General features: G+C 39.1%; 1 protein-coding gene across 1 annotated transcript in view; it reads right to left on the reverse strand.

The window, feature by feature from the left end:
- LOC132882637 (phospholipase B1, membrane-associated-like) overlaps positions 1-23,475 on the reverse strand; it is an 89,544-nt gene that overhangs the window by 39,526 nt on the left and 26,543 nt on the right. Inside the window, exons 9-18 of the mRNA XM_060915723.1 lie at positions 17,107-17,160; positions 16,940-17,001; positions 11,829-11,904; positions 10,639-10,743; positions 10,464-10,538; positions 10,316-10,384; positions 10,062-10,142; positions 6,869-6,929; positions 5,813-5,871; positions 4,114-4,181 (exon numbers count right to left, since the gene is read on the reverse strand). Of these exons, the coding sequence (XP_060771706.1) occupies positions 4,114-4,181; positions 5,813-5,871; positions 6,869-6,929; positions 10,062-10,142; positions 10,316-10,384; positions 10,464-10,538; positions 10,639-10,743; positions 11,829-11,904; positions 16,940-17,001; positions 17,107-17,160 (710 nt within the window). The remainder of the gene's footprint in view (positions 1-4,113; positions 4,182-5,812; positions 5,872-6,868; positions 6,930-10,061; positions 10,143-10,315; positions 10,385-10,463; positions 10,539-10,638; positions 10,744-11,828; positions 11,905-16,939; positions 17,002-17,106; positions 17,161-23,475) is intronic.

The following is a 23,475-nucleotide window of genomic DNA, read 5'->3' on the forward strand; positions in this document are numbered from 1 at the left end:
CAGATAACTAGATATATGTCTAAAATAAACGACCTACAGATTAGTGACCCTTATGGCTTACCGGACGTAGTTTTCACGACCGTGTCAGTGGATATTGAACTGCCAGAGGTGGAATACCCAGACGTGTATAATTACCTCATTAACTTTCCCTCGCTGTTCAGTGGTGAAGCACTGCGTGCTTATAAATCTCTGCACAGTTATCTTTACAGAAATTCAGGATTTGTCAGCCCCCCTCAGATGTGGCATCTTGCAAACAAGAAAATAACAATCCTCATTGGACGGGTAAGTCACTTAAGTATTGAGTACTAGTGCTGATACTAGATATATCAGTAGTATCCTAAAAGTATAAAATTATTTTACATCTAGAGACTACATTGAATGTCACACCACTAAAGACCCAATCCACCCCCCCGCCCCAACCCTTTTCTCAGGTTCCCACTTCCCGGAATTTTTTATTAGAGCAAGTCATAAACTTATGTTGCGAATAACTACATGGATATACTGAAATAAATACATGGCGAACCTGAGATGAAATGGTCACTGCACAGGCGCCAGTGATCGTTCTTTCCAGTCGGTTCCCATGCCTTGTTCTTGTTGTTTGCATCGGCCTGGCTGATAGCAGCAATCCACTTTGCACCACTGTCAGGGTCCCGTGGCAGCCTATGAAACTTTCTTCCCAATTTCTGACCTCTCCTGTTGTGGCATTTATATGCCATACAACTCTCCGGCATTGTGGCACGGTAATATTTGAAGATTTGGGCGAAAAAAAAAAAAGTCAGTGTCGGTTAGACGGTGGAAATATGGCGTTTTACCAACAAGATGGCGTCTGCCTACAATCTGGAGCGGATGTGACGTCACATGCAAGTGCTCCATTGGCATTACCTTAACCAGCTTCATGAGGTCGTCACCTGGAATGCTTTTCAATTAATAGGTGCCTCGTCTAAAGTTAATTAATGCAATTTCTTGCCTTTTTAATGCGTCCGAGATCAAACAGTAAATAGTAAAAATACAGTAAATAGCCCTATTCCACAACTGTAGTAATCCATATTATGTCAAGAACTGAACAACTAAGTAAAGAGAAACAACATCCATCATTACTTTAAGACATGAAGTGTCTTTTAATTAATAAAAATAAAGAAAAAAATATAGAATTAAAAGGTGCTTTCAAACTTTTGACTGGTACTGTATATCATGATATAGAAATGAGTATAGTGATATAATGAATGTTATGCTACACTGGTATAAGACTTTTATTGATTTCTAAAGAGGCGAGGATCAGATAAAATAAGTGTTTCAACATTTTTGTACTGAAGTCTCACTTTACTCGCTGAAGTCTCAGTGTGAAATAACATTCCAACAAATTTCTCTGCTGTTGCACTGTTATACCATATCATGTTATTCTTTTTGAAAATAGAAAGCTGCACTTTCCATGCACATCTTTCTAGCTCTCATCAGGGGTGGGTTTCCTGATAACATTGCACTTTAGGACTAAAGAGCGAGTTTAAAGATGCTCTAAAGCAACAAACACTCTTTCTGCATGTGGTTATCCTGAACACACTTGTAAGAATGTCTCTTAAGAGTAACTTTGCTAAGAGAGTCTTTGCAATGTGTGTCCTCACTAAAGGCATTAATAGTTGCTAAATCCAGCTGATGAGGTCACATGGCATTCATTTTTAACCAAAAACCATGAAATATAAAGTGCTTAAAATATGTTAATATATTGTATTTTTGTTAAACATTACATACATAATGTGGTAATTAATAATTCAAACTATTTTACATTTTGGGACGATATTTTCCAAGTGTGTTTTTTTTTTAATTTAAATGAACAAACATTCACATAAAAGAATGAACAAATATTTATGACACTAAATGAGATAATCACTTGCCTAATGGAGTTAAATTTGATTAAAATGTGGCAATATCAATGAGACATTACGATATCCGTACGTAATTCCATAACATATTGAAATATATTCGTAATGTTTTGTGTATATTTATTTAATAATTAACTCAATATACTTGCAATGTACAAGAAAAATAATTTAAGACCAGCAGCAGATTCAACACCAGTTTCCGCCCATTGATTGTGAGAATCCCTTGGAATCACACGCGCATTCTGTGTATTCGGCTGTGAGGAGACATTCTTTGTTGTGAAAGAATGGTCCAGGTCCATCATAAGTTAAGAGAGAACTAAGGCCCTGTCCACACGGCAACGGATTCAGGTGAATCCGATACAATTGTTTATCGTTTAGGCCTGGCGTCCACACGGCACCGGCGTTTTGGGTGCCCCAAAACGCAATCTTTTGAGAACGGGTCCCAGAGTGGAAAGATCTGGAAACGTTGCCGTTGCGAAGTCGTCTGGATGAGTAGAATGGATTTGTTTACGATGACGTCACAACCACATGACTGTCAGTGCTTCACGCCAGGTAGAAGTGTAACGAACTCGATGCGAGTTGTCAACAAATCCTATAACTTGGTTCATGAAACGCGCTTACAAAATATTTTCACTGTGAATATTTATTGTGTAATGGTGCAAAGTGAGAAAGAGAGAGAGAGAGAATAGCCCTTAGGGCAGAGTCAATCCCGCCAGCAAAAATAGGGAAAAAAAGGAGCGATCTCACCTCTTCAGATGTTGGTTTAAGTCCTACAATACATTCCTCAAAAAGGGCGTAGAAGAACAAATTAATCCATCAATGTGTAGCATTCAATTTATTCCGGACCATTAAAGATGCCGCCTTCCGCATAGAATCATACGTCATCCTCGTCGCCATATTGGATGGGTCAAAGCGGAGAATAAAGATGCCTCATTCATGTGCTGCGTTTAACTGTCCCAATAGGTTTGCCGTCCAAACGAGATCACATGGGCTTACCTTTCACAGGTGAGACTGGAAAAATACTTTTCATTGTATTTGGTCATTATAATGTAATTTTACGAACAGATTTTTCTGACTTTGTGGCTAATATGAAGTCTCGCGCATAATAGTTTATGCGCATGCGTCCTTACTACTTCTATTGTTCTGGTGTCTCCGAAAGGACCATCTTACAGCGCCCCTAGAGGTGTGGCATGTGTATTGCATCATTTTCAGCCAGCGTTGCGTTGCCATATGGACCTGATATTTTACTGATTGTTGCCCATGTGGACGCGATATTTTTTTAAATAACATCTCGTTGCCGTTGTCGTGTGGATGTAGCCTAAAGTATTACTTTGGCTATGGCATTGCTCAGGAAAACCATGTTAGCTTAACGATGGTTCTTAAGAGGCAATTATAGACAATCTTCATGTTAAAAGGCTTTCGGGAATCCCACCCCAAAGCAGCAACACTGTTATGGGTTGTTTTACAATCAGGGTACGCAAGCTAAAAATCACATTTTACACTTATTATCTTCAATATCAAAAGGCTTGACTAAATAAACTTGGTTGTTTATTGTAGCCCTGTGATAGCTCTATTTACCATGCAAAAAAAAATTGGTGATAACGTTATTTTTGGTGAATGTATGGAAATATATGTCATATTTAGCAAAATTACTCGTGTCATTTAGAAAAAGTGCTTTTTTGACCACAGGTAGCTTCAAAAGGGATGCACTTAAATCATTCTTTATACCATAAAACAAATATTTGGTTCGATATCATTGGAAACATAGTTAAGTTTTAATGTTGAATGCCAGTAAGTTTTCAGACTACTTTGATCAAATTAGTATGTAACTGTGTCAAAAAAAGTCCTCTCTGAGACAGCTAATTTTTCAATATAAAATAACATATCTAAAATGATTATTTTCATCCTAAAATGTGGTCAAGATATTGGGACATAAATATTAGAGACAACTAACACAAAGCTTACAGCCTTATATTTAAAAGCACTATGGAAGTAGTGGATTCTGAACTGTCAAAAAACAAGTCCTCTCCGAGAATCACTTCATTTGTTTCTCCCATCTTATAGCAGATTACACAAAACTACCATACACATATGTAAAAAAAAATTACCTGAAATCTGTTCTTTAACTTGTCCTTCACTTAAAAACTGGTACAAGAACCAGTTTGAATCAATTTGAATTTTGGACCCCTGTGACACAAACTTTGTACCCTGATTGTAAAACAACCCTTATACTCACCTCCATGATAATCCTCTGTACTGTGTCAGCACATCCAACAGGCCTGTAGATGCAACACCATTCCCTGCCTACACAGAGGATCGGGACATAAAAGTAAAAGAATGAACTAGTTTATAATTAACTGAGGATGATGCCTCTCCAACCTCATCTACTTCTCATCTACCTCCACTGACACCTTCTGGATCACTGCTGGATTATGGAACTGCCAGTCTGCCACACAGAAGGCTGGCTTCATCTCTGCCTATACCTCCGTCCTGTCTCTCCACGTCCCTGCACTAACCAAGACTTGAATTTCACCTGACAACACCACAGCACCTGTAGCCCTCTCCACCTCCATCTCCTTCTCTCACACCCCCTGACCGTCTGGTCATGGTGGTGGTACTGGTTTGATGAGCTCTCCATCATGGAAATTTTCACCTCTTCCATTCTCTCACCTCTCCATTTCCTCCTTTGAATTTCACTCTGTTTCAGTCTCCTCTCCTGTTAACCAGTCCCCCCCCCAGGCCCTGTGGGATGTTGTTAGATGAACTGGACGTCCTACTCTGCTCCTTCCCAGAAGATGGCACCCCACTGATGCTCCTGGAAAAATTCAACCTTCACCTAGAAGCCTCTCAGTCTGCCACCTTCCTTCCACTACTCCACTCCTTTGATCTCTCCCTTCTGCACTCACCTCCAACCCATAAAGCCTTCTAGACCTGGTCATCCTCAGAAACTGCTCCACCTCAGATCCCACAGTTTCCGCTCTCCATCTGTCTGACCACCACTTAATTTCATTTTCCCTCCCTCTACCTCTCCACCCCTCCTCCCCTCCTACCTCCACTGTTACAGTCCATTGTAACCTCCGCTCCTCTCTCCCTCCTCCCTTGCCTCCTCTGTCACTGCTTCCCTCCCCCCTTTGAATCCTTCTCCAATCTTCTCACTGAATCTTCTGCATCTTCTCTGCTCACCTCTCTCTCTCTCCTCATTACTTAACACATTATCTCATCTTGTTTCCAGGCCAGCAAGATCTTCTTCTCCTAGTTCCTGGATATCTGAAACTCTTCACTCCATCAGAAGCAGCCTGCAAGCAGTGGAGAGGAAATGGAGAAAATCCAGGGCCCAAGCCAACCCGTTTTACTACCAGTCCCTCCTGGCAGAATTCACAGCTTCACTGACATCAGCAAAGATGAAATTTTATCATTCCAAAATTCACAACTCCATCTCTAAACCTCATCAACTGTTCTCTGTTTTCTCTTCTCTCCCCAGCTCTCCATCTGTTGCACCTCAGTCCTCAATCACTGCAGAAGACTTTGTGGTCTTCTTTGAAGAAAAGATCATGGCCATTCTTAACCCCTTTACCTTAAGATAATGCATTAGAAGCAGTGCATTGATATAAATCATTGATTCATCTTGCAGCTGGCACTATTGTCAGAGCTACTCTTCTATATAATTAACACCTTATATATAATTAACCAGTCAGATTCAACAGCATTATGGTATTAATAAATGTTCAACAAGGGCACTATCTTTCAGGCTCAGAGAGAGAGAGAGAGAGAGAGAGAGAGAGAGAGAAGTAGCATAGTGAACTGAAATTAACTAACATAAATGGATAATGGCTAAAGTTTATGGATAACAAACTGTGTGTGTGTGTGTGTGTGTGTGTGTGTGTGTGTGTGTGTGTGTGTGTGTGTGTGTGTGTGCATGTGTGTGTATGTCAGACCGTTAGAGAATCACCAACTGCTCCCACCACTGAGATATCAGCTGGCTTCACTGCATGCACTATAGAGAAGAGCAAGACACCCAGTTACACAGTCTTGCAGTGATATGTAGGACTGTAATGAGAAAGGATATGCTGCTAAAGTGTTCTTTATGAAAAACAAATAGACAAGGTGGTGATAAACAGCGTGTCTCCTATATATAAATCCAAAAACATTTCTGACAACTGTTGGCATATTACATTCTAACAAGGTTACAGACTATCAGGAGTATTAAGACACTACTGACCATTTCTGGCCAGGTTTATATTCAAGGCATCCTGATATAAGAGTATAATAGAATTCAATTCATAAAAATTATGGATAACACTTTATTTGAAGGATAGCGCTGTAGTACTTGAGACCATTCTCAAGCTCACTTTTTGAAGTTTTGGTCTTGTCCTGCAATCGAATGCATTTTTACTGTCTTGTCTTATTACATTATTACATTGTCTATTAAACATGTTATGACAGTCATTACACTGTTGTTACGAGTTATTAAATTGTTATTATGCATGTAATTACTAAATTTTCGCACCATTATTATATGTGTAATTACATACGTTATTACATTGTTATTACACAATTATTACACCGGTATTGCACAAGCTATTACAGTATTAAATATGCAATATTGTTATTAAACATGTTATTACACCGTTATTACATTGTTATTAGACCATTATTAAATGTGTTATTGCACTGTTAGTGCATTGTAATGTAATAACACATGTAACAATGTTGTAATAATGTAATAATGTGCAATAATTGTGTAATAACACATAATACCAACGTAATAACGCATGAAAATTTTCAAATTAGCAATGAGTCACTATTGGTCTCATTTGAAGCAGGATTTTTTTTAACATCTAATCACAGTATGTTAAAAAACAACTCAAACAATGCAGAGGCAATTTATGGATACATGCCATAAACACACACACACATACAACACCAGTGCTTAAAATATGTGTGTGTGTGTGTGTGTGTGTGTGTGTGTGTGTGTGTGTGTGTGTGTGTACCTGAGGTGGGGATTGTGTTGGAGGGACTCAGATCTTCACAAGACATATTAGTGGCGAATACCTACAATACCGCAAACAACATACAGCAGCTATAAAATATACCACAAACAAAAATCTCATGTAGCTCAAATCAGCCACTGATTATACCAGGGGTCAGAGGGCTACATCTAACATTTTAATGACTCTATATGGGTCTGTACACTGTAAGAAGTCTTTCAGTGGTATTGTCCATTTTACTTTATTTACTTTTAAAAATATTTATTCCAATAAATCAATTTATTTTTCTTTTTTTAGTTTTGTGAGTTATCTATAAGTAAAAAGTGTGAATATTTTCGTAACTTACTTTTTTATGTGATAAAATTAATTTTATTGGATTTCAACATAAATTGATTTAACAAAACTCAGTTTAAACGTTTATATCAGACGTAAAACGTCACGACCTGCCCACCTGCAGCAACAGAAGAACAAGCCCAGGCAGGCAGGCTTCACTGTCGAATGTTCCTGAATGTGAAGACACGTTTTTTTACGCAGCCTAAGGAAAACACTTTACCGAACTCATGTAAGTAACAATTTATATTGTTAAAAGTCAGATTTTGCTAGAATAGAATTGAGAGACGGCAGGTGGAGGGGCTGACTGGCAGAGATGAAAGATGATGAAACCTGTTTTAATTTTTTATTTTTCTGTGAGAGACTGTGGCGGGGGGCGGCACGGTGGTGTAGTGGTTAGCGCTGTCGCCTCACAGCAAGAAGGTCCAGGTTCGAGCCCCGTGGCCGGCGAGGGCCTTTCTGTGCGGAGTTTGCATGTTCTCCCCGTGTCCACGTGGGTTTCCTCCGGGTGCTCCGGTTTCCCCCACAGTCCAAAGACATGCAGGTTAGGTTAACTGGTGACTCTAAATTGACCGTAGGTGTGAATGTGAGTATGAATGGTTGTCTGTGTCTATGTGTCAGCCCTGTGATGACCTGGCGACTTGTCCAGGGTGTACCCCGCCTTTCGCCCGTAGTCAGCTGGGATAGGCTCCAGCTTGCCTGTGACCCTGTAGAACAGGATAAAGCGGCTATAGATAATGAGATGAGATGAGACTGTGGCGGGTCTAATGGGAAACACTGAGGTTGCTGTATGGTATTTTTGTAGGCCAACCCGGAAGTTAGCGTCACCCTGGCTCCTTTTGACAGGAAGTCAGTTGGGTTTTTACATCATGTTTTGGATATTGCCTTAGAAAATAAGCTCTGTGTGTCACAAAAATCATTCTTTTATGTCTTGTTCAGCAGGATAATCTTCACAAATGAGTATATTAGGGTGTAAAAAACTGATCTTTATAAGGGCTCTCATCAGGCTTATATATCCAAGAGGTTAGAGATGAACCATAACTTGTCTTTTTTTTCCTCTCTCTCTCCAGTGACAGATGGGATGGCCCTATTTCAACATCTACACACTGAAAGACACTACTGTGAAGGTGTTTTGCTTGTGAATTGTTACAGAAGTACAGATCATCTTAATGTTAAATTGTTTTAGTAAGAAACTGTACTGTGAATGTTCTAAGTAAAACTTGAGATGCTGAGGTCATGCATTCTTTTATGCACTAAATACTGATGTTCTTGACTGTTAATACTGACACGGTTTGGATATGGCTTGTGAAAATGTTTTAATAATATGTGTACGGTTAAAAAAAGAAAACTACTGTGAAGGTGTTCTACGCAGCACTTTAAAAAGTTGAGGTCATGCATTCTATGCACTAAATATGGATGTTGACTGTTTATACTGTCCAGCTCATTGCCACTGTTTTGATATGGTAATGATTTAATAAAGGTTGGAATTTGATATGTCTTGATTTTTTTATTATTATTATGCTAACTAATTATTTTAAGCAGTTTCCATTTTCAAAACAAAGAAAGGGTGAATTGGTCAAAATTAATAAAATAGAGTACAAAAATAATTTTTTCATTTAAATGTTACTTATTTTAATTAAGTCTTGTGTGTTTAATATGCTGATGTTTTTTACATTGATTTTACTCAATTTCTTGGCTTTTTCTGTCAACGCAACTTAATCTTTTTGCATACATCGAAATGCATATTATTAAGTTCTCCTTACTCAAAAATACCATTAGTTGACTAAACTTACAAAAAGTGGTTGGAAAATGTTGCCTTATTTTTATTGAGTTAGATCTAGGCAACAGTTTTTGCAGTGTATTTCAAAATATTAATCCATAAACTAGGCAGCAAACAGAAAATGAAAAATATCTCATCTCATTATCTCTAGCTGCTTTATCCTGTTCTACAGGGTCGCAGGCAAGCTGGAGCCTATCCCAGCTGACTACAGACAAAAGGCGGGGTACGCCCTGGACAAGTCGCCAGGTCATCACAGGGCTGACACAGACACAGACAACCATTCACACTCACATTCACACCTACGGTCAATTTAGAGTCACCGGTTAGCCTAACCTGCATGTCTTTGGACTGTGGGAGAAACCGGAGCACCCGGAGGAAACCCACGCGGACACGGGGAGAACATGCAAACTCCACACAGAAAGGCCCTCGCCGGCCACGGGGCTCGAACCCGGACCTTTTTGCTGTGAGGCGACAGCGCTAACCACTACACCACCGTGCTGCCCAATGAAAAACATATTAATTACAATTTAAATGCTAGATTCAGAGAAGGTTTGGGAAATTTCAGGAAATAATATTCATTGAAATTTGTGTTTCTATGTTGCAGCTTGTAAATTTGTCTGTAGCTGAGAAAAATTAATGAACTGAAACATTAACAAAAGCATGGAGACATGAAAACACTTCAGGTCAGGTTTTTGATAAATGATCATTGTGTGGCATATCACGACTGTCTATAAATAACACAGAATCCAAAGGGTTTATATTTTAACAGGTACAAGCGATGAAGTTGGAAAAAGCTGAAAAAGTTCCTGGTACCTGCTTAACATGTTTAAGAAGAGCAGCCACACTTAAAGACATCATTATGAATTCTTTGGATTTGATTAGATTAGACTGAGGTAGTTAAATGTCGTGACTTGAGACTGAAATAATACTGCACTCCATGGACAGTAGTATTATAAGGAGCATGACAAAGTTACAGATTCAAACTGTGATTCAAAAGTGGGAGATGCAGCTGACAAATTTTATAAATCTTTTATATGTTTTTCATTTCAGTAGATCTGACATAGTAAGGCATTTGGATTCATTTACATCAACAGCTGGAACAGCTCTTCTGGATGACGGACTCATTTCGGATGGAGAATTCTTCTCTGTTCTGAGGAACGGTTGATGCTGTAGGAGAAAGAAAAGAACCAGTGTGTGTGGTTGCTAATACATGTCTCGAAACACCAACATTTCAATAAGCAAGTTGAATTTGATGAATGTGATCATTGTTGCATGATTATAAAGAATTTTGTTGTGTCAAATCTCCAAAGTTGACATTTTCATTTTCATGTAAATCATACTTCAGTTTGGCAGCGAATTGTGGGCACATCAATGTTGTTCAGCATTTCCTGCTTGGCGTTTGGCTGGAGCTGCAAAACGGTTAATAAAATTAACTTCTCTGGATAAAGGTTGATGGATTTCTGTGCTGTGATGTGTTATCAGACATACAAGGTTTTCCCAGAGCTGCAGAAAGAGTGTGTGTGCCTGATGGTCATTCAGTTTCTCCTCTGAAATCCATTCGTTCTTCAAACAGGACAAAAAAACCTCTTGGTTATTTAGGTTTTTTTTAAGAAACATGTCTATGATTAGCTTCCTTTTACAGTGTAACAACACATTTTCTTACAGTGTTAGAATTCTCATCTGAAAACAGAGGAACATCCTGAAGCTGTACAGTGAAATCGTCTCTGCTGTACCAGTCTTTCTCTCTCAGCGTCTCTTTTAAATCTTCCTGGAAAACAAAAACAAAAACAGGTGTATGGAAGTCAACCAGTTAAAGTATGAATGATGTCTTAAATGAAACACATCAATAGATTTATTTACAGCCGACATGCTCCACATGCTACTGTTTGAGCACTAGCACTTTAACAGAACAGCAACAGAATTTAATCAAGATATTTTTAAGAATTACTGGAACATTTTTGAAGATATTTTATAATTTTTATGAATGTATTGTTTGTATTTCATAACAAATGTTTCTATTCATATTATATTTGGTTCTTGATCTAAGAATGACATGCAAGCCAAGAAAAAAAAATGAACAGAAATTTAAACATGTACAATATAAATCACAGCATCTAATAACGAATAAAAATCTATTGTAGTCTAGTTCAGAACAAACAAAAATATTAATATTATTGTTTTTTTTGTCCATACCATATGTTGGCCTCGTGGTTAGCGTATCCGCTTCTTGATTGGGAGATCGCGAGTTCTACTTATGGTCGGGTCATACCAAAGACCATCATAAAAAAAAGGTACCTACTATGATCTGGTAAGGCATGCTGCAATACAGATGCGAGTGGGGAAGTCAAACTCTCGCAGCTACCAGAGGACTAGCCCCCCACTGTAACCTTAGCTGTATAGGCGAGAGGCTGAAGGCTATAGAAATGGAGATCGGCACTGCACCCATATGCCTTAAAGAGTTGGTTAGTACTGGGACAGGAAACTGCCTGGGAAGACCAGATTCTGGCATGAGAGGGACTTTGACTTGACTTTTTTGTCCATATACCACACTATAATATGTTCTAACATTAGGTCTAAATTAAATTATGTTGTTTAGTTAAAGAGAAAAAAAATCCTCTCTGCATACATGTATAGTATATGGTAGTTTTAAGATTATTTTTTGCTTTATAAATATTTTATAAATATATTTTTTAAATTTTGGTTTTATTTTAGCATTTTATTCATACTTAAATCACATCTGACAAATGGAAATTTAAGGGTCTAAAAAACAAAAGATATTATTATTATTATTATTATTATTATTATTATTATTATTATTATTAGGCAAAGTAGTAGGAATAGTAGGACTCTCACCAAAAGGACATGTGAATAAATTGCACCTGTCAACCGCAGCTCTTCAACTGAGTCTAGTGGTGGACAAGGACACATTCTGGGGACACACACACACACACACACACACACACACACACACACACACACACACACACTATTACATAGACTCAGAATTATTTTCATTTTAGACTATCTTCTAAACGGTCCTATTTTATAGCTTGTGCCCTTCATGAAAACTATTGATTCCGTGAGAGCTCCAAGAAATTTTTGGGGAAAAAAAGCAGTCAGAACTGTCAGGGTATATAACATTGCCGTAATAATATACTAATATACGATATTAAGACATGATCACAATATGTATGAAACTGTGATGGAGATTTGAGTTAATTTCTTTTAATTTCATTCTTTAATTTAATTTCTTTTTAATTTTATTATTTCTCTTCCGGTATTCTTTCTTTTCTCATATTCAGTAAAGTTAATCCTACTGTAATGAGAAATTATTGAACCCTGATTTTAGAGTAGATTATTCTCTCTCTCTCTCTCTCTCTCTCTCTCTCTCTCTCTCTCTCTCTCTGTCTTTGAGGTGTCCCTCTGAGCTCAAGGGGGTGCAAGATGTGTGAATTGAATTCTATTTTTGGGGAACCATAATTTCTAGGTCTGTCTAGTTCTGAGGACATAAAAGGAAAGAAAGAAAGAAAGAAAGAAAGAAAGAAAGAAAGAAAGAAAGAAAGAAAGAAAGAAAGAAGTAAGTCATGTAGCTTGGATTTATAGTGATGCTTTCACATCTCATAGATCTGAAAAAATGTGTGTAATTATCTCTCTCTCAGTGGTAAGAAGACATCATTTAGTGACCAAGTATGGGTTGTTTCCTGTTTCCTATATGAATATTTCATATACTTGTATGGTAATCTATGTTAATCTAATGAATGTTTTACCAATGGACATGAAGTCCTTTGTCTTTTTGTAACCAATTATGTAAAATTTATTTTAATATGTATCTTATACAATGGCATGTAACACTCAGGCTGGTTGGACTTGGTTCCCTGTCCATGATCGGAAATAAACCTATCGTCTGTTGGAGTTGAACTGATTGGATGTGAGTTTCACTGACTGACTTACTGAAGGTATTTTCTTCCATACTATAACTTCAGAAAACACACACTGAGCTTATCAATAAGGCATCACGTTTAATATTTAATGTTTATCAATTGTTTGGTGAAGGTGAAGTGAATATCGGTGAATAATAACTGAGACAAAGTCAATGTTATTATTCACCGATATTCACTGAGCCTGAGGCGGATAATTGTTTCAGTAGAAATGCCCAGGTGGTGATTAAAAAAAAAATCATATTAAAAAATAATTTATTTCAAATTTGGCATGCAAATATACAGTGGTGCTTGAAAGTTTGTGAACCCTTTAGAATTTTCTATATTTCTGCATAAATATGACCTAAAACATCATCAGATTTTAACACAAGTCCTAAAAGTAGATTAAGAGAACCCAGTTAAACAAATGAGACAAAAATATTATACTTGGTCATTTATTTATTGAGGAAAATTATCTGATATTACATATCTGTGAGTGGCAAAAGTATGTGAACCTTTGCTTTCAGTATCTGGTGTGACCCCCTTGTGCAGCAATAACTGGAACTAAATGTTTGCGGTAACTGTTGATCAGTCCTGCACACCGGCTTGGAGGAATTTTAGCCCATTCCTCCATACAGAACAGCTTCAACTCTGGGATGTTGGTGGGTTTCCTCACATGAACTGCTCGCTTCAGGTCCTTCTACAACGTTTTGATTGGATTAAGGTCAGGACTTTGACTTGGCCATTCCAAAACAATAACTTTATTCTTCTTTAACCATTCTTTGGTAGAACGACTTGTGTGCTTAGGGTCGTTGTCTTGCTGCATGACCCACCTTCTCTTGAGATTCAGTTCATGGACAGATGTCCTGACATTTTCCTTTAGAATTTGCTGGTATAATTCAGAATTCATTGTTCCATCAATGATGGCAAGCCGTCCTGGCCCAGATGCAGCAAAACAGGCCCAAACCATGATCCTACCGCCACCATGTTTCACAGATGGGATAAGGTTCTTATGCTGGAATGCAGTGTTTTCCTTTAACCACATATAACGCTTTTCATTTAAACCAAAAAGTTCTATTTTGGTCTCCTCCGTCCACAAAACATTTTTCCAATAGCCTTCTGGTTTGTCCACATGATCTTTAGCAAACTGCAGATGAGCAGTAATGTTCTTTTTGGAGAGCAGTGGCTTTCTACTTGCAACCCTACCATGCACACCATTGTTGTTCAGTGTTCTCCTGATGGTGGACTCATGAACATTAACATTAGCTGATGTGAGAGAGACCTTCAGTTGTTTAGAAGTTACCCTGGGGTCCTTTGTGACCTCTCCGACTATTACATGCCTTGCACTCGGAGTGATCTTTGTTGGTCGCTCACTCCTGGGGAGGGTAACAATGGTCTTAAATTTCCTCCATTTGTACACAATCTGTCTGACTGTGGATTGGCGGAGTCCAAACTCTTTAAAGATGGTTTTGTAACCTTTTCCAGCCTGATGAGCATCAACAACGCTTTTCTGAGGTCCTCAGAAATCTCCTTTGTTCGTGCCATGATACACTTCCACAAACGTGTTGTGAAGATCAGACTTTGATAGATCCCTGTTCTTTAAATAAAACAGGGTGCCCACTCACACCTGATTGTCATCCCATTGATTGAAAACACCTGACTCTAATCTCACCTTCAAGCTAATCCCAGAGGTTCACATACTTTTGCCACTCACAGATATGTAATATTGGATCATTTTCCTCAAAAAATAAATGACCAAGTAAAATATTTTTGTCTCATTTTATTAACTGGGTTCTCTTTATCTACTTTTAGGACTTGTGTTAAAATCTGATGATGTTTTAGGTCATATTTATGCAGAAATATAGAAAATTCTAAAGGTTTCACAAACTTTCAAGCACCACTGTAATGCACACAGGGTTGTATCATTTACAGTGGTGCTTGAAAGTTTGTGAACCCTTTAGAATTTTCTATATTTCTGCATAAATATGACGTAAAACATCATCAGATTTTCACACAAGTCCTAAAAGTACACTGAAAAAAATGGCCTGTTAAATTAACACAAAAAAATCTTGTACATCGGTTGCACTTATTAAAATCATATCCACTAAGACCAATTAAGTCATGTTCAGTCAAACAGAACATGACTTAATTGGTCTTAGTGGATATGATTTTAATAAGTGCAACCGATGTACAAGATTTTTTTGTGTTAATTTAACAGGCCATTTTTTTCAATGTAGATAAAGAGAACCCAGTTAAACAAATGAGACAAAAATATTATACTTGGTTGTTTATTTATTGAAGAAAATGATCCAATATTACATATCTGTGAGTGGCAAAAGTATGCGAACCTTTGCTTTCAGTATCTGGTGTGACCCCCTTGTGCAGCAATAACTGCAACTAAACATTTCCGGTAACTGTTGATCAGTCCTGCACACTGGCTTGGAGGAATTTTAGCCCATTCCTCCGTACAGAACAGCTTCAACTCTGGGATGTTGGTGGGTTTCCTCACATGAACTGCTCGCTTCAGGTCCTTCCACAACATTTCCATTGGATTGAGGTCAGGACTTTGACTTGGCCATTCCAAAACATTAACTTTATTCTTCTTTAACCATTCTTTGGTAGAACGACTTGTGTGCTTAGGGTCGTTGTCTTGCTGCATGACCCACCTTCTCTTGAGATTCAGTTCATGGACAGATGTCCTGACATTTTCCTTTAGAATTTGTTGGTATAATTCAGAATTCATTGTTCCATCAATGATGGCAAGCCATCCTGGCCCAGATGCAGCAAAACAGGCCCAAACCATGATACTACCACCACCATGTTTCACAGATGGGATCAGGTTCTTATGCTGGAATGCAGTGTTTTCCTTTCTCCAAACATAACACTTCTCATTTAAACCAAAAATTTCTATTTTGGTCTCCTCCATCCACAAAACATTTTTCCAATAGCCTTCTGGCTTGTCCACATGATCTTTAGCAAACTGCAGATGAGCAGCAATGTTCTTTTTGGAGAGCAGTGGTTTTCTCCTTGTAACCCTGCTATCCACACCATTGTTGTTCAGTGTTCTCCTGATGGTGACTCATGAACATTAACATTAGCCAATGTGAGAGAGGCCTTCAGTTGCTTAGAAGTTACCCTGGGGTTCTTTGTGACCTCGCCGACTATTACACGCCTTGCTCTTGGAGTGATCTTTGTTGGTTGACCACTCCTGGGGAGGGTAACAATGGGCTTGAATTTCTGCCATTTGTACACAATCTGTCTGATTGTGGATTAGTGGAGTCCAAACTCTTTAGAGATGGTTTTGTAACCTTTTCCAGTCTGATGAGCATCAACAACACTTTTTCTGAGATCCTCAGAAATCTCCTTTGTTCGTGCCATGATACACTTCCACAAACATGTGTTGTGAAGATCAGACTTTGATAGATCCCTGTTCTTTAAATAAAACAGGGTGCCCACTCACACCTGATTGTCATCCCATTGATTGAAAACACCTGACTCTAATTTCACCTTCAAATTAACTGCTAATCCTAGAGGTTCACATACTTTTGCCACTCACAGATATGTAATATTGGATCATTTTCCTCAATAAATAAATAAATAAATGACCAAGTATAATATTTTTGTCTCATTTGTTTAACTGGGTTCTCTTTATCTACTTTTAGGACTTGTGTGAAAATTTGATTATGTTTTAGGTCATATTTATGCAGAATTATAGAAAATTCTAAAGGGTTCACAAACTGTCAAGCACCACCGTATCGATGTGAGTCACATAAAATACTTTGTTTTGAAATAGATCAAATAAATCACAATTCTGCCTTACCTTTGAATAATTTTAGACTAAACTTCGTAGCATCTTTAATGCTTTTAGGAACAGCATTTTGTTTCATAATTTGTAATTCTTCCTCACTTACGGTGACGAAGTGCTTGGTAGCCATTTTGCTGAGTTGTTCGAGATGATTATTGAGAAATAGTCCTAATTTCCTGACAAATCAGTGCGCACAATTTCCTGTAATCACCTCCATATTTATAGTGAAATCTGATAATCACCTGTTGTGCCCACTGTTAGGTTCAGCATCCTGGAGCACAACACTGACTATGGTCTTTTTCAGCTGTAACAAACATACAGATCATCATCACAATATCAGAAACAACTGCTGTATCTTATTTGTATTCACATCAATCCCACCCAACTACACACAACCACACACACACACTTGAGAGTGCAGAACTTGTAGCGCAGTATCCACTTCCTGCTTCACAATGATGACCTGAAACACACAATCACAACAATTACAAAAAATAAAAGAATTATATATTTTAATTACTTATAATAAAAATAATAAACAGATAAAAACAGAATTAAAATCAAAGCAATTTTAATAATTGTATTGAACACAGATCCCCATTCTCACTAACTAAGTGACTGGAGTAATATTACTTGAAATATTTACAAATACTCTCACTGAAATATTGACTAATACAGTTGTTTTACAAATTTCTACGGCATATGAATTCAGTGTCTATCGTTCCTTTTGTTCCCACCGACTGAAGTGAAAACTTTCCAGGCCCCTTCTTAGCTTCTCCACATGGAGCCATCCATCCATCCATCCATCCATCCATCCATTATCTGTAGCTGCTTATCCTGTTCTACAGGGTCGCAGGCAAGCTGGAGCCTATCCCAGCTGACTACGGGCAAGAGGTGGGGTACACCCTGGACAAGTTGCCAGGTCATCGCAGGGCTGACACAGAGACAAACAACCATTCACACTCACATTCACACCTACGGTCAATTTAGAGTCACCAGTTAACCTAACCTGCATGTCTTTGGACTGTGGGGGAAACTGGAGCACCTGGAGGAAACCCACGTGGACATGGGGAGAACATGCAAACTCCACACAGAAAGGCCCTTGCCAGCTGCTGGGCTCAAACCCAGGACCTTTTTGCTGTGAGGCGACAGTGCTAACCACTACACCACCGTGCCGCCCCACATGGAGCCCTGTGGAGTTATTATCACTCTTATCTCCCACTGTAATGCCCCTGATTAATACCCCTACTGCAACAATCTGTTGAGCAGCCTTGTAGTACTCGAGTCCAGGTCCTGGACTCAAGTCCGACTCGCACCCTAATTTTAATGACTCATGACTTAACTTGGGCTTCAGCACTGATGACTCGGACTTGGACTTGTGCATTAACTGCATTAGGACTCGTAAATTGCAGACGAGGACTCAGATTTTTTCTTTATTTTTTGTAACATACCATAATAATTTAGCATAAGATATTTATATCTACATTAATTTTGTACTAATTTTGTGCAAGAGTGTCACACCTGCGCACCTTGACATGTGCATCAGATAGACTCTCGAGTGTGCTCTGGACAGCACGTGTGCCAAGCGGACTCTCATGTGCGCGCTGTAAACGACTCGCACCTGCCCAGGATTAAGGTGCAATCAGCATGCCTATATAAAAACTGTGAAAACACACTTACTTTACAAAGTATTGAGTTGCGTTGCTGATACATTACCAAGCCTTCTTTTGTTGTTTGATTTCCTGATCCCTGATTTCCTGTTTCTCATCTTTGATTCTGCCGAGTCTACGATAGCCTGTTTGTGCCTCACTCGACCTAGTGCCTGTTTCACTGTTTTACGTCTGCCATTCTGGATTGTTTACATGTCTTCACTTGTATTAATAAACATACCTTCTGCATTTATATCCGTCTCCCAACCATCTCTGACAGAATACTTCACACTCCCTGACAAAGAGAATGCACATTCACCTGTTCATATGTCATGTTCAAGAACAAACTAATGTTAATAGCGCTAAAACAGCCACCGTCAAATGGTGCGGTTGGAGTCTTGTTCTTGGACTCGACTCGGATCAATAGTGAACTCGACTCGAAATTTTTTTAATGACTTGGACTTGACTCGGACTTGAACACTGGGGACTCGAGACTGGACTAGGACTCGAGGTTTAGTGATGTGACTACAACACTGCTGATGAGATATTTAAACTGATTCTGATTGACTAGAAATCTATACCAGCCCTGAGTATGGGACTGTGACAATAAATCAATATCACAAGATATTGTGAAGTCCTCGGTACTCATCCTGCTGGACCTATCAGCAGCATTCCACACAGTTAATCACAGAATCCTATTAAATATACTCACAAATATGGGCATCACAGGTAAAGCACACTCCTGGATTGAATCCTATCTCACAGAGAGGTCATTCAAAGTGTCCTGGTTAGGGCACAGATCTGAACCGCACCTCTTTGTCACAGGGGTGCCCCAAGGATCAGTGCTGGGGCCCCTCCTGTTTGCTATATATGCGGTACCACCTCATTGGGCCAGATCATCCACTCACATGGCTTCTCATATCACTGCTATGCTGATGATACCCAGCTCTATCTTTCATTCCCACCTGACGACCATATGGTCTCAGCGCGAATCTCAGATTGTCTCTCCGATATATCTGCATGGATGAAAGACCATCATCTCCAGTTAAACCTCTCAAAAACTGAACTACTGGTCTTCCCTGCTAAGCCAACCATACATCATAACATCTGTATCAAGACTGACTCCTTAGCTCTTGCTCCTACTAAAGTAGCAAGGAACTTGGGTGTCATGATTGATGATCAGCTGACCTTCAAAGATCATGTTGCCTCTGTAGCAGTGGCGTAGGCACATAAGGGCAACAGTGGGCCGGTGCCACTATGATTGACGGCTGGCACACCCTATCGGAGGTGTCCAACTTGATTGACAGCTGGCTCGCCCACCATAGAGGAGGTGTTTTTAACGTGAAATTCAATGAACAGCAGGATAACAATAATGTAACACGAAACAAAACACTTTGAATTAAGTATAATGTTACAACTATTTACAGAAATTATATTTTTGTCAGTGTTTTTTTTTCTCTATAATCATTTTGATTGGCTAATGCCCGCGTTTTTGATAAGTGGCAAGAAGCAAACATCCGTTGCTATGCCAAAAAACGGAAGTCATCGCTGACCTAGAATGCTAGTTTAGCTGCGCTAACGTAAACAGAAAATGTCTAAACAGACATCGCTGTCCTCTTTCTTTAATAAGCCAAAAAGATCGAAATCAGAAGAAACAGATGTGGACAATGATGATAATGCCGTCCCGGTATCAAGTTCGACCTCCGCCACCACACCAGATGCAACCCGCTCCACTCTCCCCATGACTAGCCCTCCTTCTGCCTCTCAGCCCAGCAGCCCCCCTGCAGACCTGTCCACTCTCCTGGAACCGGCTACCCAGCCCGATCTGAAAGAATTCCCACGGACCGTGATAAACGGAAAGGCCAGGTCGTTTTCGGCGAAAATTGGTTAGAATGCAGGAAATTGCATCTAAGAAATACAATTTTTTTCTGGGGGAGGACCCCCAGACCCCCCGCTTACAATGGAGTCCACTCTATTTCAGAGAAGTTCACAGTATTACAAATTTCTGCCTACGCCCCTGCTCTGTAGCCCGGTCTTGCCACTTTGCATTATTTAATATAAGGAAGATTAGACCATATTTAACCCAACAGGCCACCCAACTGCTGGTGCAGACAATGGTCATCTCCCACCTTGACTACTGCAATGCCCTTCTAACAGGCCTCCCAGCCTGTGTAGTTCAAGATTCAAGATTCAAGATGTTTATTTGTCATATACACAATAACAGACACAGCGGTTTATTATTGGGTAATTAAATTCTTATTTTGCAATTGCCCGACCAAACTACGCTTACCAATATAAAAAGAAATATATATATAAAATATGAAATATAAAATATAAAGTGCATATGGAATGCAAAATATAAAGGTAGAGTGAAAAATGAAGATAACATTTAAAAAAAAGGAGAGGCAAACAAAACAGTGTGCAAATATAGAGGTAGATATACTGTGCAATGTCTTTAAAAAAAAGGGAGAGGCAAACAAACAATGTGCAAACATAGAGGTAGATATACTGTGCAATGTCTTGTGCAAAATTGCTAATATAATCCGTGGGAATGCAGCAGCGCGCCTGGTCTTCAATCAGCCCAAAAGGGCACATGTGACCCCTCTGCTAATTGAATTACATTGGTTACCCCTGGCTGCACGTATCAAATTCAAATCACTAATGCTAGCCTACAAAGTGCTTACTGGGTCTGCACCCATTTACTTGAGTGCTCTAATAAAGGTGTTGGTAACTCGCCAGCGCCCCCTATAACGATCCCACAATTCCTTGCGTGCTCCACCCGGATGTGACGTAAGGTGGAACTGCTTTAACTGTATCGAGAGCGCCTCGATTCGTCCTCTCGTGTTCTGACTACTGGAGTGGTCGGACGGACTGTAGGCACGCTCGCCTACAGTGTTGAGACTAACCGCTATTGTCTGAGAACAGCCTGTTCAAATTAGTTTCGGCCGAACTTTTGAACGACCCGCTAAGTTTCAGTGATATAGTGGTTTCGATTCTAAACCTTTGCAAAGTTTAACTACAGTTAAGTAGTTTTCACACGCTAAGAGGCATTTGCGGACAGCTTCGCTCCTCTCAGCTTTTTCTCGTCGACGCATCACCGGAGGTTTCTCCTGAAGCACCGTGGGCCAGCTAGGCCTCCATCTTCCTGCTTCGTTAGCCGCGGTTGGACGCAACGCGCCGCTAACCACCTCTCCTTGGACCGCGACCCTCAGCGCGGACATCGGAGAAAGAACTTCCATCGCATTGAGTAGGCACTTGGGCAAATTTTTAATTTGTAGCTTATTCAGATGGTTGTTAGGGTCATGTTTAAGCTTTGAGCTATTTAGCATACCCGCTCAGACACGGAAGGTGTTTGTTTGTTTTTATTGTTTGTTTTGGTTCTGTTTTTTTTCTTTGAACTTGTTAGACAGGGTATCTTGCATGATATCTTTCCTTAACTCCATTGCTAGCTTCCCTATCTGATTAGCAGCGCAGCGACAAGTTTGTTATTTTAAGCTCCGAGGCTAGACCGCTACAAGGCCTAGTCCTCTCCATCCAACACATATATACACACACACACACTCTCTCTCTCTCTCTCTCTCTCTCTCTCTCTCTCTCTCTCTCGTGTTGAGTTCTTTGCCTAGATAGTCTGTTGGAAATTGTTGTTAAGTGCAGTGTTTGGATCCAGCTGTAGCGTGGTCAGATTCTCCTTAGCAACTTATTGCTAGCTACCTCAGGGTGATACGCTAGCTGGTAGGCTTGTGTTCTCGACTAGGCCTGCCGGCGCCATATTTCCCGACGCCATTTTGTTACCTCCCTCATTGAGTTACCTGTGATACGACACCTAGGCACTGACCGCCATTTTGTTTAAGCATTGCCAGAGTGGCTAGTCATTAGCATCTGCCCACAGATACCTACACAAAGCACACATTAGCCACAGAGCTAATCCTTTGTTCTATTTAGCTAACATTCCTTTGTTTTAGCTAACGACAAGCTAGGTCACACACACACACACCTCCACACACACGCACACACAAGGGATTCTCTTCTATCTCTTTCTCTCTCTCTTTCCCTCAAATTTATAGTCCAGGTGTAATTGTTCCATTGTTTTGTCTTGTTATTACCTTTGCCGACATTGAATGTATTTTGAGATTATTATTATTATTAGTGAGTAGTAGACAAATAAAAGCTAATAAAATTGAATTTGCATTTTACTTGTTCCTGTTGTTTATTCACAAGGTCAACTATTTAGAACTCCTTTTTCCTTCAGAATTTAGCTTTTGTATACAACTGGGTTTCCCATCTAATACAGAGCTACCATTAATCTTGAATGTAACCATTCACGGTGAGTATTAAGATTAATAATTTAAGATTTTATGAGACTGATCTTTATTTATAAATTGATTAATTTAATTATCAATTATTACATAATTTATAATTTAATTAATCCCAATTCTACCTACATTAAAGTGGTGCCCCGTGTGAGGCTTAGTTTAATGACCTTGTGAATTTCTCAACAATAACTTGTAAACTGCTGTATACCCAAAATCAACTGCCAAGGTATAACACAGATGACTTTAATGGTGAATCATTAACAGTGTGCTAAACACAGAACTGAAATTCAGCTGCCAACCACAGTTAGCTGATAAACTGGTTTAATTGATTAGTACATTAGAGTAATATCTAATCCAAGTACTTAATTAATATTATTAATAATAATCATTATTATTAACTAATTATTAATTGAGCTAATTAATACAAGTGAAACATTAGTGAAAACAAAGTAGCTAAGAAACCACATCAATTGTTTAGCAACTTGGATTGAATTAAATTCTAACCTAATCAACACCTAGTATTAATTTCCTTTAAGTTAATTAATACATTTCGAACAAAATGTCGTGTTCCCCATCAAGGGAGTCAGAAGGGCCCCTCCTCTCTCTCTTCGACGTTGTAGGCGATTTAGGCCAAGTCCCGGAGGATAGGAGAAATTACTTCTGTGATCTGGACCAAAAGGCTCGCTTTGATGAAATACACATAGCCGTTAGGGAACTTAAGGAGCGTACTATGACTCTCCCAGAAGGGCTACCCAAATTGTTCATGATCTACTATAAGGAAATGGAACATGTGTGTATGACCCTCGAACAAGAGAA

This window comes from Neoarius graeffei, chromosome 3 (genome assembly GCF_027579695.1).
Source record: "Neoarius graeffei isolate fNeoGra1 chromosome 3, fNeoGra1.pri, whole genome shotgun sequence".
Taxonomy (NCBI): Eukaryota; Metazoa; Chordata; class Actinopteri; order Siluriformes; family Ariidae; genus Neoarius; species Neoarius graeffei.